A 15,481-nucleotide genomic window follows, 5' to 3' on the forward strand; every position below is an offset into this window, starting at 1 on the left:
GCATGACATCACTATGCTATTGCTGCAGCCGATCGCGCCTCGTGTTAAACAGCAGCACACTCTCGCGCTGTGCATTGCACATGGTCGTAGTCTTCATCAAAAGGAAAGGCAACGCGCTTTCAGGTATGTGGTGTAGTCCACCTGCAAAAACCTGCTTTCACACAAAATTTGGTGGTTAGCAATGCGAAGTCGCCAGCAGTTTTTTTATACAAACAGGAAACAGCTTGGCTAGAAACATTTTTTTAATGTCTTCCATTACAAAGACTTCCATTTTTGTGCATGGTCTAAAAGACCACAGCATTTAGAAACATTGGACAAAAATAAAAGGGCTTCTTGGAAACTGCGAGGAAAAACACCATTGATTTAGACACTGATCACCGACCCTTCCACAATCTCTTTTGTTAGGTCAGATTCCATCTTGGGTATAAGTGGGCTGATATCTGCAATGACAAATTCATTAGTATCCCCGCTCCATAAGACAATTATTATTTGTATAAAGTAGTCGATCTCCCTCTCTCTCCACAATGTCACGCCCTCTGGGCTTCAACACCACACTGCAACGGGATGTCACCACCTCCTCCATACTTGGGCCTCGGCCTCACTGCCTGTCATCAAGGAAAGGGTCCTCTGCAGCCAAGGCAGGTCGCCGGCAAGCGTTTGCTCAACGTTTACTGTCGTTTCGATGGTACCGACTCCACTATGCAATGCATTCGTATTCTTCATGAACAAAAGGCTCTTGCATTTCAATTTTTGAGCAGCATGCAATAAACAACACACACACGTGCGTGCATCCTACCTGAAATAATAAAAAAAGAAAAATAGCATTGTACAACAAAGCAGAAAATGTGCAGTCGCACATCCTGCCCATGCAAGGCGTGCCAACAAGCTAAGACAGGCGCACTACAAGAATTGTCTGTTATGATTTCGCACGTGCTCCGTCTTGCTCTCTGTGTAAACTTGTACGTCAAAGTGTCCAAAAATACCTCATAGTACTTCAGCTATGGGTTAGGCTGCCACTTTCAGACAAAAAGGCTTTCAGAATGAAGCCACTGTGCAAATGAGGTATTAACTAAAGAAAAATTTTTCTCAGGAAGGTTACAAAAAATTGTGCTAAATTTGTGCAGATTTCTTTTTGCTACATGAAACATCCACTTCAAAACTTTAAAAGTATGCTGGCTGAAGAGATTATGCACCTAAAATGTACACATAAAGCAGCCGGCCAAAAGGCTAAGCCGAGGAGTTCCAAGAAGTAAGACTCTCTTAAAAATAGCACTGACAGTTTTTTGGTGACTGCCTCTCTTGCAGTGATCTTGAAGGTATTCATCTTTTATGAAACAACTCGACTGTAATAATCAAGTTCAGTAAAGAAAAGATTGGCACCATGTCAGGAACAAAGGGGTCTGTCCACCTATTTAACTTATATTGCAGTAGTGACTGAAGGGGAAAAAAAAAAAGCCCTCATAACAGCCTAGCCAAAATGGCCAGTTCTAACACCCCTGCTTCATTTGCTATATACTGTACACGTATTTTAGGCAAATTATCATTATCAATTCAGTCCTGACACGAGACCTGCATGACTCAATCAACTTGGAGGTCATTGCCATGGCTACTCAAATGCTGCCTAGTTCTGTAAACTCATGCACATATTATAAATACAACCACCAATCACTGCTGCCACGGGGCCGGTATTTCGTGCCCATTCAACATTCTGCCTACAAGATTCAAATGCCCCACGAAACAAATGCAAAAATCTCGTAGAGAAAGGCAGCTGGTCATATCTGACCCAGCGTTAAAAACGTCTCGCAGCAAAACCGCACCTCGACTTAGAGACAGCAAGTTCAGCTTTGGACACAGGGAATGCCTGCCAAGGAGCACGGCGAAGACAGACAAACTGACTAAACTTGAGAAACAAAGAGAAGGAATGCAAAAAAGAAAAAGTAATGCGAACAGCTCCCTGATAATACGGCACAATCTGCCAAATCCTAGTCTAAAGATAACAATCCCTCTAACACAATCCTCATATAGCTTATGCAGTTTTTCCTTCATCAACGCATTCTTATATTAAGAAGGGTGAATGCACACCACCACAGGTCCCAATGCCATCTGTGAATATCAGTGTAAAAAAAAAAAAATTGTTGTAACTTACACAAATTGCAGAAAAAAAGAACACGAGCGCTACCCGAAAGTCGGAACACAGAAGCATAATACGTATAGCAAAACGCACAGGGAAGAAAACTGGCTAAGATTGGGGAACGGGGTCGCGGGAAAAATGAAAAAGACAACGCTTTCTTCGAAGCAGCAGAAAAGCGGGGCAACACTTAAATAAGGAGGGTAACGCTGAAACATAGGAAACAAAGCAAATGGAATATACTGGGTGTTGGCCGGCATGCAAACCAGTACACATTTGCAACAATTAGTAGCTCTTTTTTTTTGTTTAAGGCCATTCACGATTCGCTCGGCACACTTCACAGCCTTCCAAGGATAGTTGCACCGGCATATTGGATAAGCATGCAAACATCCAAAAATCTTCTCTGCCAGAAAAACTTGCACTATTGAAAAAACACGACTTTTGGCAATGTCCCACTCAAACAATACTGCAGAACGCTTAGGCAAGGACGCAGCATGCCAGTGGTAATTCAACCCACATGCAAATTTGAGTTCAAATTTGAATAATTCCAATGCAATTAGAGATTTAATAAAGTCTTCACAATGCAGTGCTGTTTTGTAAAGAAACAAGCACCAAGTTGAGGCTGAAAAAAAAAATATCTTCGTTCTTTCAACAAAAAAAAACTCTCAAGAGTTCCCCATTACACTATGAAGTAGTATTTGCAAGGGAATTAGTGGATACTGATCTTATAAAACCATGCATATTTTTGCCTACAGTCATTTGGGGTTCGATCGGGGGTTTTACGAGTGCCTAATCATTCAATACTGTCAAGAGGAGATAAAATTGGGGCAGTGACTACAGAAATCATTTTGAAACGGAGTGCTTTCAAAAAATACTAACGAAAGAAACCATAGTCATATTGCCATGAGTATACCCCTGCAAGAGGTCACTGCTTTCACAAGGGAGTCAGGGTGGGGGGGTAGCATCAAGGTTGTTTGTGGAAGCTGTCTGTCGATATTTGATACGGAAAAGGAAAACGACGATTGGGGACGCTGAACAGAGATGAACAGAGCAGGCAACCAACAAACAGGACATCTTTTCAGTTTGTTTTTTCTTCGTTCGTTGCTTGGATAATCACGCACGAACACATGCACACAAAGAAAAACATGGCATTGTTCTGCAACTTCTGTACGCTGCTCACAATGGCAAATGAAACGAGAAGAGGACTGGACACTGAAACATCAAAAAAAAAAATCAAAGAAAAAAGGACCATGCGGAGCCGGAGAAATGGGAGAAGTTAAGATGACGCAGAGAGAGAACTGAAGAAAAGCTAGATGTGAGTGTATAGGAAACGACCGGTTTGTGGCTAGGACATGTGAAAGCAAACTCGAAACAAGCTAGATAACAGAGACTTGTGGCTGCAAAAAGACACCAAAAAACATGCAATCCAGTCTCAGCTCCTCAAAAGGTTTGCTTTGATGTTTTTCAGCAATTGAGTTTGTGTAAGAGCTTGCACTGGTGATATGAATAACTATTACTAACCGACGAATAAGGAAAAAAAAAAATGCGGGAGAAAAGAAAAGGTGACACAGTACCGTCTCCTCCTCCTCGCCACAAGATCATAATCTTGTTTCTTTTACAAGCTTCCAACATCAGTTTCCAAGACTTCAACAAGCTTGATTGAAAAACACTTGCACCCCATCAACCTTTTAAAAATAACTCTAGCAAAAGAAAAAAGACACACACACACACACACACACACACACACACACACACACACACACACACAGAGTCACATGCATTCAAAACAAGAGAATACGTAACATTTTCCACTTTTTTCTTTCATTTCTGAGAAAGTGAAACATGATGGGCGGACAAAAAAAAAAAACTAGCCAGGGATGCGCTCGGGGGCGCAAAACCAACAGAGGGCCGCCATAAAGGGTGGAAGAAAACAGTCTTGCCGCACATTTGTTTTTCATGCACCAGAGGAGAAAAAAATGCTGGCAATAGTATGAAAGTTCTAAAGAATAGAAAGAGAAAAAAAATAATTAAAACAACTCTCAAGACTCTCTTCAGCAGGTTTCTCAGGCCTGGACTTCGGCTTCGACTGGAGCTGTAGCACTGGCAAGTGTGTTGGTGAGCTCCGCTTCGTCCGACTTGGCTGCGGTGTCGCTGTCGTCTTCGGCTTCGGCCTGGGAGTTTGCCTCCTCCCCAGCCTCCTCGACCAGCGTAGCAGCAGCTGCCGGATTGGCTTCGGCTCCTCCCCGGCTGGCAAATCCATTGGTGCCATCAGGACCGCGGGGCTGGCGGACAATGATGATGCGAGGACCGGAGTCTTCGGTGGAGAGGGTTCGTAGCCGGCTCACAAGGCGTTCAGGACGCTGTGTTGGCTGTGGCTCACTGCAAAAGTTTTCAGAAATATGTCCATACTTCAAGTCAGCAGGCAGACTGATTTTATCAGAGGGTGTGTTGTGTGCTACGGCAGCCAACCGATTTTTCAGACTCCAACAATTTGGACTTGCACAATATCTTGAACTTTATTAAGAAGCTGTCGGGCACCTCGTAGATATGTGCACAGACTAACAATCAATATTTCGGAGCAAAATACCTGACAATGCTGCGGACGTCTTTTTTTCGGTCAAAGTTCGTTTTTCGACCCAATTAAGACGTCAGCGGGCAGTGGGATCACAAACCCCTGGCATTTGGCTGCTGTGAAAGGCACCATCTAGAATTCAAACTGAGCTAGTCAGACAGACCGGCCTGGATAGGCTTGTTGGCTATTTGCTCCTCAAAGCTGCCATTTGAGTTAATGGCACACTATACACTGCACTTAAGGTGGTCTACAAAGAAGAGCGCACGATCCCGTTGAAAACAGGACAGCAGCAACATCCATCGCGGCTCAGACGATGTTTTTGTTTTTGCAGCAAGGTTTTTTTTTTTTTTGTAAGTTCACAAATAATTAGGACTGTTCAATCAATCGGACTATTTTTTGGGTCCCACCGAGTCACAAAAATTGGTCTGCGACTGTGTGCTTGAACTGCATGGCTTTAACAGCGAGAAGTCGACAGTCTATTTCAGTCTATCCATTGCCTTCATGCTGTTGAAATGCAAAGCCCATTCAGCATATTTAAAGTTACATGCATTGTTCAGCAGAATACTGTTCATGGCATTCAGTCTGTAGAAGCCAACCAATGTAAAGTAGAACCTTGCTGGTATGATTTTTTTTAAATTGAAAAATAAAAGACTCACTACCTAAGAAAACGCACGATCCAAACCGCCTAAGTTTCAGAAATGAAACTGCTTGAATTATGCACGAACACATTTATTGACAATTTCTGTTCAGTAAGATGTCAATTTGAATTTCTGGCACAAAGACTGAACAGCTCTTCATCTAGTGCTGCAGAATTCGATCCACATTTGCATTGTCTTAGGTGCGGGTAAACTTCACAAAGCACCTAGTTTTTTGATGACCACGGTGAAAGTGGCCAAAGTCGTCATTTTTTTAAAACTTTCGCCTCCTTTGCACATAAACAATGTGGGGAAGTCATCGCGGCAACTCACTGCCGCAATGTTATAGCTTGTCCTGCTGCGTTCCCTAGACCTGGCCCGTTCGTAAGTATGTGGGCCATTGTAGTAGTTCTCGTAATAGTTTCTCCTCTTAATGTCACATCCCCGCAGAATAAGTGGCTCGCTTGTAGGTTAGCGCATCTATTTTCTTTAGGTGCATTGCCCCCTTGCACCAAAGCATTGCAGAGAAGCCACTATGGTGCCGCTGCATACCAGCTGGCATCGTGTGCTCCCATATTCGGCCCGCTTGTATGCTCGCACATGTGCAATTGGTTGCTAAACGTATTATGCGATTAAAATTTGAGGAAATTTTGAACATAGTAGCCGGGAAATCATCTTATCCGCGGACACATTAACCGGGAACATATACTCTTCATCACAACTACAAGGGGCTCCATTCTGAGACCCGTTATTCAGCTCATCGTGCACTGCCAGCATTCAACAGCACGTGAGGGCAAAAGGAATTTTCATCCTTGCCCCTCTGATGCTTAAGGGGGGACACTGGTCTTTGGGACCAAAAAACGACCCAAAAATCAATTTTTTAAAAATGACATCTTTCGAGCCCATAGCTATTATTCTTCAACTCTACCAGTTTTCTCCTCCAGGAAGTCGGTATTTTGACCATAATATTAAATTTAGATCACCGTGTGGGCTCAATTTGTTCAGGATCAGGCGATTTAACACAGTGAAAATTTTGGACACCTGGCTGGCTGTCTTAGTACGTCAATATCTCAACGTCTAGAACAGATAGACATGTCATATTGTTTGCTAAGGGAAGCTGAAGGCACAATGTATGCAATAATCGAAGCACAATTATTCAATCACGCTTCAAGAATTTATAATTTTGCAAAGTTTACCTATGTATGCTATTCACACTTTGAATGCTGCTATTCTAAGTGCTGTAAAATTACTAATGAGGGTAAAATGAAAAAACTGCCTTGATTATTGCACTCTTTACTCACCATACTACGTAGCCATGGGCTAAATATTAATTTTTATTGAGCCATTTTTTGTGTAGAAGTACTAATTAAGGTAATTATCTTAGGAACTAATGAGTTAATTAAAAAGTAATTTCATATTTGAAATCAGTATAAAAGACTGAGCAACGTTTCATTACGATTGGACTAAAAATAAGGAAAATAGGTCTAAGACCAGTGTCCCCCCCCTTAACACTTCCACAGCTGCTAAATGAGCCCTGTTAAACAGCTAGGAAGGCAATCCCCCAGGCTCCTTGCTTTTGACAAAGGCTGCACGTGGTAGAGAGCCAAGGACTGCGGAAGCACTGACCCCACTTTGACGACGCTGCAGGCGGCGTACTTCTTGGTGCGCTGGTTGTAAACGACCACAAACTCGACGCGGTCGCCCACCTGCAGGTGGCCGCCACCCGACTTCACCTCGGAAGTGTGGAAGAAGAGCTTGCGTCCTTCCTCGGCCTCATATGACAGGAAGCCAAATTGGCCCTTGATTGCCTCCACGGTGGCCTGCGAAGCAACACCGCCATCACACAGCTGGCAACAGCGAGCTCGGACCCAGAGCCAAAGGGCCCGCAAAGGTTTGCAGAGGAACCCAGTCAAAAGCAAGAAGGATGGGGAAAGGGAGGCAACCGGCAACGTGACTAGATTAACAACGTGGGTTGTTGCGCTAACACAGTTGTTAAAACAGTCCAATGTGCGTGCCTCCATCCTTCTCCATCTTTTTGACTGGGTTCCTCTTCAAGCATGTACCAACTGGCCCAGGCCGAGACTCATCTGCAAAGGTGCAAGTAAAGGAAAGTTGCTATGGGCGAAGAACGCACATGCACACGCACAAATAAAAGGTTGGAGCAGCGTTGATATAATGAGACAGACTTTGGTGCTAGCTGTACGTGTATAGGGAAACAGCAACAAAACAATGTGACAGAGGAATGCACTCAGGGTTTCAGTTGCAGGCTGCAACGTGACCAATCAGTTACACGACACTGCCATAAGATAATTAAATTACAGTGAAAGCTCGTTAATTCGAACCCCATTAATTCGGACAATCGGATAATTCGACCTGCACGCATGGTCCCTACAATTATATATAGGAGTCTATGGGGCAAAACTCTCGTTAATTCGGACAAATTTTACCGCCCATCGGTTAATTCGACCTAGTTCCACGGCCCGCCAAGAGCGGCGCTACTGTAAAGTTGGAAAAAAAGAATGTAGCGTAGGCCATCCGTACGGTCATCGTCATCAGCAGTGCGAGAGAGGGCGAGGGAAGCAAGGTTAGCAGTGGCCGAAGCGCCCGGTGTCTTTCTTTGTGCTTCGTTGCCTCTTGCAGTCGTGCTCAGTCGTCGTGTTAACCCTATCTTCAGCAAGTCTCGTTTTGGCGTGTGTCGTCGTTGCCCCATGTTTCTTGCTGCTACAATCGCGGTTATTGAACCCTAACACGCCTTTTCTGGATATTGCGTGCTTTGCCAGCGTGTTTACTGTGCTGTTTTCGAGTGCGTAGCGCGCCTCGCCATCGCGTCCTGCTCTGATGGCGACACCGGCAAAGCGGCCGAAGTACAACCAGGCGAAGGACCTAGCCACGAAAGTGGAAATATTGAAGGTGCTGAAGGATGGTGTTTCACGCTCTGACGTGATGGTCAAGTATGATGTTAAAAGAACCACCTTGGCCACTTACGTGAAGAATGAAAACAGCAGTATGGAGGCGTTTGACAGTGAAGCCTACGGTGACAAAAGGAAACGACTGCGGACTGTGGCCCACCCGGAACTCGAAGAAGCCGTAATGCGATGGATTAGAAATGCACGTGAGGCCTACCTCCCTGTGAGTGGGCCATTAATTTGTGCCCAGGCTGAAATGTTCGCCACAAAAATGAACCTTGAAGAGTTCAAAGCTTCTGAAGGTTGGCTTGCTCGCTTCAGAAGCCGTCACAATCTGACTTTTAAGAGTGTGTGTGGCGAAAGAGCATCGGAAAGGCTCAGAAGCCGAGGTGCTTCAAGAACGCGCGGCGCCTTCCGGTTGAATACCAAGCCAACAGGAAGGCTTGGATGACGTCCAGCATATTTCAGTCCTGGCTTCATCAAATGGATCAGCGTTTTCGAGCTGAGAGACGGAAGGTCCTTATGGTTGTGGACAATTGCAGTGCTCACTGCAAGGTGTCGGGCCTGGAATGGATTATGCTTGTGTTCCTCCCGCCGAATACAACCGCAGCCCTTCAGCCCATGGACCAGGGCATAATCCAGCATATAAAATGCAAGTACAGAAAGCATGTATTGCAGCGCATGCTTCTCTGTATGGAAGCTGGGAAGAAGTACGACCTTACGCTCCTCAGCGCTTTGAACATTCTGGCGCACGAATGGGCCAACACGCCTACAGCAGTTATTGCGAACTGCTTTCGGCACAGCGGTTTTGTGCAACCGAACTGCGGTGTGGGGGAACTGCCGACAGAAGACCACAGAAGACGACAGCTGTTTCGACAGCGTTTTGCCTCCTGCCGTGCGGCTCGCGAATTACGTGTCCATCGATGATGGTGTCGCCATTGCCGGTCAGCTGACCGAGGACGAAATCATCCAAGAAGTGACAGGCGCCGACAACGACGATTCGTCGGAAGATGACGTTTGTGAGCACCTGCCACAAACGCCGAAGCGCACGGTGAAAGAAGCCGCAGAAGCCTTGTCCGTGCTGGAAGACTTCTGTGAACAAATTCCTGATGGTTCGCGTGCCGCGGAGCATCTGGCAGCTGTTAGAGCTATTGTAGCCGCTCAAATTCGCCCGAAAAAGCAGACGACGATAACAAACTTCTTTGCCAAATAAAGGTATGTCATGCTGGGGCAAATTTCATGTTTTTTGTGGTTCATTCGATATTTCGACATTCGGTTAATTCGACAATTTTTCGCGGTCCCGTCAGTGTCGAATTAACGAGCTTATACTGTACGTGCAGATGATGACCACTACGGTATAAACTCGCGTAAATTTTGAAGGTGCGGCCCATACAGGGATAAAGAGAATGTATGATTGTATTTTTTTCTGAATTATCTAGTCCAAAACAGGGGGTGCGGCCGTACATGCATGCGACCCTTACACGAGATTATGTGGGGGAATCTGGCTACGCCAACTGATGCTTGGAAGAAAAAATGAATATCTGACCACTGGTTATTAAGCCTGCATAACACAAGAGTCAGGGGCAGCTATTTGCAGAGCTGAACGTGCTGCCAGGTGCAGTAGAGAGTGATGCCCTCTCTGAGCAAACATGTGAACAGTGCAAGCATTAGTTGAAGCCACTATGCACAGAGCACGCCACTCTCCATTCCTCATTTCTCCTCTGTTACGCCAACACCGCACAACCGGGACGCGTGCTCTTAACAACTATCATTGTAAAAAAAAAAAAGAATGGATCACCTGGTGGCTACATGGTTGAATGACACTTGCACAGCTTCTGCGATGCATTCTGAATAAAACTTCCAGCTGGGCATGCTAAATAAATTTGAAAGTGTTGCATCTTTCCTTACGACAACCTAGTCTCAAAATGCCTAACAAAGAGTGATGAAGTTTCAAGCCACGTAAGATGACTTGGCAGACATTCTAAGACAGAACACATTACTTCAAGCTCCTAGACTTCCATGAGTTCTATGTTTTACAGCACACCTATGCATTAACAATATTGAACATTTAGTGCAGCGTTACACTACCATGACCTGCTTGCATGACCTGCTCAGGATCAGGTGCAGGCACAGCTGCAACAAAAAAAACTGTGTGAAGCACACTTCAACATCTAAACTTCCTTGTGTTCCTGAAAGAAAATATTAAGGTTTCTTGGAAACATGCACTAAATTACTACCAGTGGCACTCACTAGCATATGCATTACCTCCAAATTTTCCTCCAAGTACCTCCAAATTTTCACTAGGCAGGGTGCAATAGGTATTTGATTGCCGGAATCAGCCTAGTACAATTAGAGCCGCAACTACACCCGCTACCTGCTCAGGTACAGGTGCAAGTACCTGCACTTGTTGTTGCCTTGAAACATCGAATCAGAGAAGCACACCACAAGACTATGCTAAAGCTTTTCACTGAAACTGTGCTCCAGGATGCGGTGGGCTTGCCGAACAACAAAAACACCACCGACCTGAAGACGGGCTCGCACAGCCACAACATTGACGGCGCGTTCCGTGCCCGACCCAGTGACGGCGACCTGGAATTGCACCACGTCGTTCTTCTGGAGCAGCTCGTGCTTGTCAGAGAGGCTCGTGATGCCAAATGGGTAGGTGGGGCCGGGCTCAGCGCTCTCTCCTGCAGGGGGGACAAGAAGACACAGTGCGGCTATGTCCAAGGGCCAGCTTACAGGCACCACAGCGTTCAGATATAAAATGCCGCAGTTCCAAGATAACAGCAGCTGTAACAGTAGGTAGTACTGCACTGTACTCACCCGAGACAGCGAGGCGGATAAGCCCTGCATATTGCTCCTGGTCTGGGTTGAAGCAGCGGACGGGCCGCTCGACGACACCATTGAGCACGTCGGGCTTGACCACCTCCTGGTGGTCGGTGAGCGTGCCGGCCGGCAACTTACGCACGCACTCGGCACTGCGTTTGGTGCCTTTGAGCACCATGCCGTACTCCACCTCCTGGCCTGGCTCTAGGCTCTGTGGGTTTCCCTCAAACACACTAAGGAAACCGAGAGAGAGAGAGAAATCCAACTTTACAACTGTGATGTCCAATCAAAAACAGCGCTAAAGGGAACGGGTCATGAACAAAGTAAGCCTACTTGCTCCCAATTACCACTAAAAACCTAAGCCCATGAATGCTGGAGGTGTTGAAGAATCTGATTAAATAAGTACAGGAGAATCACGGTGATACGAACACAGTTGAGACGAATTCATTAAGTTCCCCAGCCGGAATGCATTGTTGATCAAGTGTGGAATTCTGGAACATCTAGAATTCCGCACATCGCCAACGTCGCAACCGCTATTCGTGCGGTGCACACCGCGAGCAGTGAGCGACGGTGCATGGCCCGCACATCGCCGGTGTTGCGATCGCCAATGGCGCTGTACGCACCGCGTGTAGCGACTAGCGAGCTATGGCCGCATGGCCGTGAAAAAATTTTCCTTTGCACATGAGTAAGAACAGCAGCAAAACTGAAAGGACTTGTCAAGAACAAAACTGAACAGGAAATAAAAACAAATAAAGGTGAAAGCCTCCAATCACCTGAAGTGGAAGAAGACATCCTGGTTGTGCTCCTCGTTTTCAATGAAGCCAAAACTCTCCTTGAGGGCCGCGATGTAGCCACGGTGCGTGTACCGGAAGCCATTGCGCCCACCACGCCCCTTGCCAGACTCTCCCTGCAAGAAATCAAAGAACTAGCTGGTTCTTCTATGGCAGGCAGAGCAAACAAGAAGAGCTGCGCCGGTGCCAGCCTGAAGAATGTTTGGCACCCAGAGGAGACTGACTGCAGTTCCTACCCAAGCTGTGACACATGTCAAAAGCGAATGGCCACACACACCAAGAGCTGAAAGCATTCCACAACAGAGAAAGGAGGAGACTCCCATGTCAATTCAAAACATGCCAATGACTCTCACTCTTGCTCTGAAGTTCTTGGAATCCTCTCCATTGACGGCAGATCCATCGCCGTTGGACAACGAACGCCTTGTGCGGGGGCCATCTTCACGGTCGTCACACACGGACCACAGACGGCGAATACGTGTAGCCAGGAAGCGACTCGGAGATGCAGGGTCCTATTGTGAAGAAAAATCAATGTGGAGACAGGGAAAGAAGGCGGAAAGGAATGTCAAATTCGCTTCAGAAACAACAAGAGACTTCACGACGCAAGAGCAAAGTATAGAAGGGATTGCACAAATTTGCTCAGTGCATGGATATCGTCCATCTTAAGCGGTGTCCCAGGCCATATGTGCATTCTACAGACATTTACCAAATTACATCTAATAATGAATACATTTACCATATTACATCTCATAATGAATACTTCTCAAGACATTTTCACACTTTAACAAATTTTTTTTAAATCGAGTGGTTTGAAAAGACAAACTGTTTTTAGGCATAAACTCTCAGCCGTAGTAGATGTTTGTAATTGTCAAAAGCATGCTAACCAAATTCTCCAACTTTTTAATTCACACAAGCAGTTTAGTTATGGCCAATGGCAAGTCTGTAGCTGGGGAGAAAATGATGTATCATTTCGTAAAACTATGAAAAAGTATTTCTCCAAATCCTTGCAGACATGAAGAACTGGGGCAATTTTTTCGACACAAAATTGAAGCATGTTTGATAAGGTGTGTAGGAACTTCAATGCTAATGCAACATCCGCCGGTGATGTTTTTGCAACGGCTATGGTGCCCAACTTGAACTATCAGCACTAGTATAGTACACAATGCTACTGGATAAAACGGCATTGCAGTTCAACAGGGCGCTCACCACTCTTAATCACACTTTTTGTTTTGCTATTGCAAAGTTGACGTGCGGTTTAAACCAAACTGATTTCCAGCTAAGATTGCACACCTATCGCTACATCACTACATTTTCACACCTAATAGGAGCACTAGACTAGTCTTAACATACTCGGCCAGTCTTTACAAACACTACTGCCATGTACTTGCTCTCGTCTAGCAACGTAGTTAAGACAAAACTATACAAAGCACCAATGCACTGATGCATTCACGAAAGAAGACCATCACTGACACCGAAAATCTGCGCAGATTCTAGTACTACAGCTGGTGTCATGCTTGCGAAAGCAATGGTTTAATGCAGCAGATGACAATGCCGCAAAAATGGAGTACCAAAGGCCAGCGAATATCAAGATAGAAATCAAATTCATATGGAAGCAGTGAAAAAGCAAGATCAAAACAAAAAAAAAACAGAAAAGGAGCAAAGCAGTCTCAGCAGCAACACATGCTCTCAGCCTCAAGAACACCCGCACCAACACCACCATCACCACAAGGCAGCACTAATAAAAAAAAATAAATGATATGGAGTTCTAGCTTGCAGTTTACAGAGCTAGTAGCAGGACATGCAAGAACATGACAAAAAAGCGCAGGAGAGCAAACGATGTTTCGATTAAGTCCAGGCTCCCTCAAAACAAACGGGCACCAATCAAGCCATTTGATACTGACATTCACATGCACAAATATGCTTCCGTGAATCATAGAATATATATGTGCACAAAGCTACTCGTCCTTCACCCTCAATGAAAAACGGGCTGTATACAGCATGGCAATATACAGCAGATAGCAAAAGCAATGCACATTTGCAAAAAATGCTTCACAAAATACAGACGCAGGGCAAAATAGATTAAAACTAAAAAAAAAAAAGAGCTAGAAAGGAAACCGACCATTTACAGTGCTCTTCACAGTTCCTTTTTAGACAGTGGGTGGCATTATAAGGAAACCATGACACAGGAATAACAATGTTACAAACATCCCTTGCGCGAAAGCTTTCTCGTGAACAGGTTCCGTGCAAGTTCCCACTTCTGTTACAGCTGAGTTCGATAACTTAAAGCCCACGGACATTGCATAGCAAACACTAAATGAAGGACAAAAGGCAACCACTCATTCAATGCATTGAGAAAGAGTTAAAGGGACACTGAGGAGAACTCTAAAATCTGATAGTTCGGCATTTCATGGCTTTGTTGCCGCTTGTCCGGGCGCGAAAGATGCATTTATTTCAAAGAAATTTGGATTCTAAGATGAAAAAGTTTTTCCTGCCGCTCTGATTCAAACTCAGAAAACTCTTATGACGCCACGGCAACTCTTATGAAGTCTCAGAACGGAGTGACGTGATACGTGACGTAAACGCAGACTCCGTGATTTCTGACGGCTAGCGGTGCGGTGCGCAACCTTCCTTTGCCAGCCTCAGAAATTCGTGGCTTCCATGAAGTAAGGAAAATTCCTTCAAGGTGGCGCCTCCTGTCCTAGGAAGTCATCACGCTTTTACTTGCGAGATTGGCCTGTGGCGGCGACACCTGTATTTTGGTTTTTGCTATTTTCTACATTACAAGAGCTTTGTTTTCAGTAAGAGTGGCATTTTTGTGATCAGGAGCTGCTATTCTATCGATACAAGCCAACTTCAATTTCTTCTCAGTGTCCCTTTAAGAAGAACACAAACTACCACGTCAGTGTGCTTCTACGTCACTACTCTACCACCTGTGAGGTAAATTTCCATCACCACGTGAATAAGCAGAACAGATCGAAAAAAAAATTCACAAAATGGTGCCGTAGCGCAAGGCTACCGAAAATGAAAGGTGCAGAGAAGGCCCCTTTAAAAAGAGCACTGAAAGCATGCACTGATATACACAAGATTTTTCATTTTTTTCAACAAATAAAATATAAAACAATCATGCATCTCCAGAAAGGTAAGAGACAGCGGCAAGTTTAATAAGAAACCAATAGCAAAGCTCCCTTTCTCATTTCTCATGGTACATGCATGAAAAACCATGCTACGCCAAAAGCAATGATGCCAACAGAACAAATAATGCAGGCAAGCCATAATTGCAAAACTTAACAAAAATGCTAACACTGTTAACTAATAGAGGCAGAATAACCGCAGCAAGGCTCAGAGTCCTGGCCTTTTCTTCTGAACGTGATGCCTCTGCTGAAGCGAGAATTTGACGTCGCTAATTAGCAAGAGGCCAACTTGGCTAACTAAATCGACTGATATTGGGTTTTAAAAAATACGGTTTGTTTGGCTGAAAGAGAAAGGCTCGCAACAGGATATTAGGCGAATTTCTCAACTAATCTGACGTCTTACACAAACATGTTTTCATTGAAAGTCACCAGTCTCACAACAGCATATCATTAGGCCTGCTTGATCATGATTCGACACTTGCAAATATGATTTTG

General features: G+C 44.9%; 1 protein-coding gene across 2 annotated transcripts in view; it reads right to left on the reverse strand.

Moving 5' to 3' along the window:
* Nucleotides 1-224: 224 nt before the first annotated feature.
* The window catches only part of LOC144104166 (RNA-binding protein Unr-like), a 38,509-nt gene continuing 23,252 nt past the window's right edge, over nt 225-15,481 (reverse strand). For both annotated transcript variants that reach the window (XM_077637021.1, XM_077637020.1), the window contains 6 exons: nt 12,212-12,367; nt 11,841-11,974; nt 11,065-11,300; nt 10,765-10,928; nt 6,962-7,155; nt 225-4,507 (listed from right to left, as the gene is read on the reverse strand). In XM_077637021.1, the coding sequence (XP_077493147.1) occupies nt 4,192-4,507; nt 6,962-7,155; nt 10,765-10,928; nt 11,065-11,300; nt 11,841-11,974; nt 12,212-12,367 (1,200 nt within the window). In that variant the 3' untranslated portion in view covers nt 225-4,191. The remainder of the gene's footprint in view (nt 4,508-6,961; nt 7,156-10,764; nt 10,929-11,064; nt 11,301-11,840; nt 11,975-12,211; nt 12,368-15,481) is intronic.

Source organism: Amblyomma americanum, chromosome 9 (assembly GCF_052857255.1).
Source record: "Amblyomma americanum isolate KBUSLIRL-KWMA chromosome 9, ASM5285725v1, whole genome shotgun sequence".
NCBI classification, from domain to species: domain Eukaryota; kingdom Metazoa; phylum Arthropoda; class Arachnida; order Ixodida; family Ixodidae; genus Amblyomma; species Amblyomma americanum.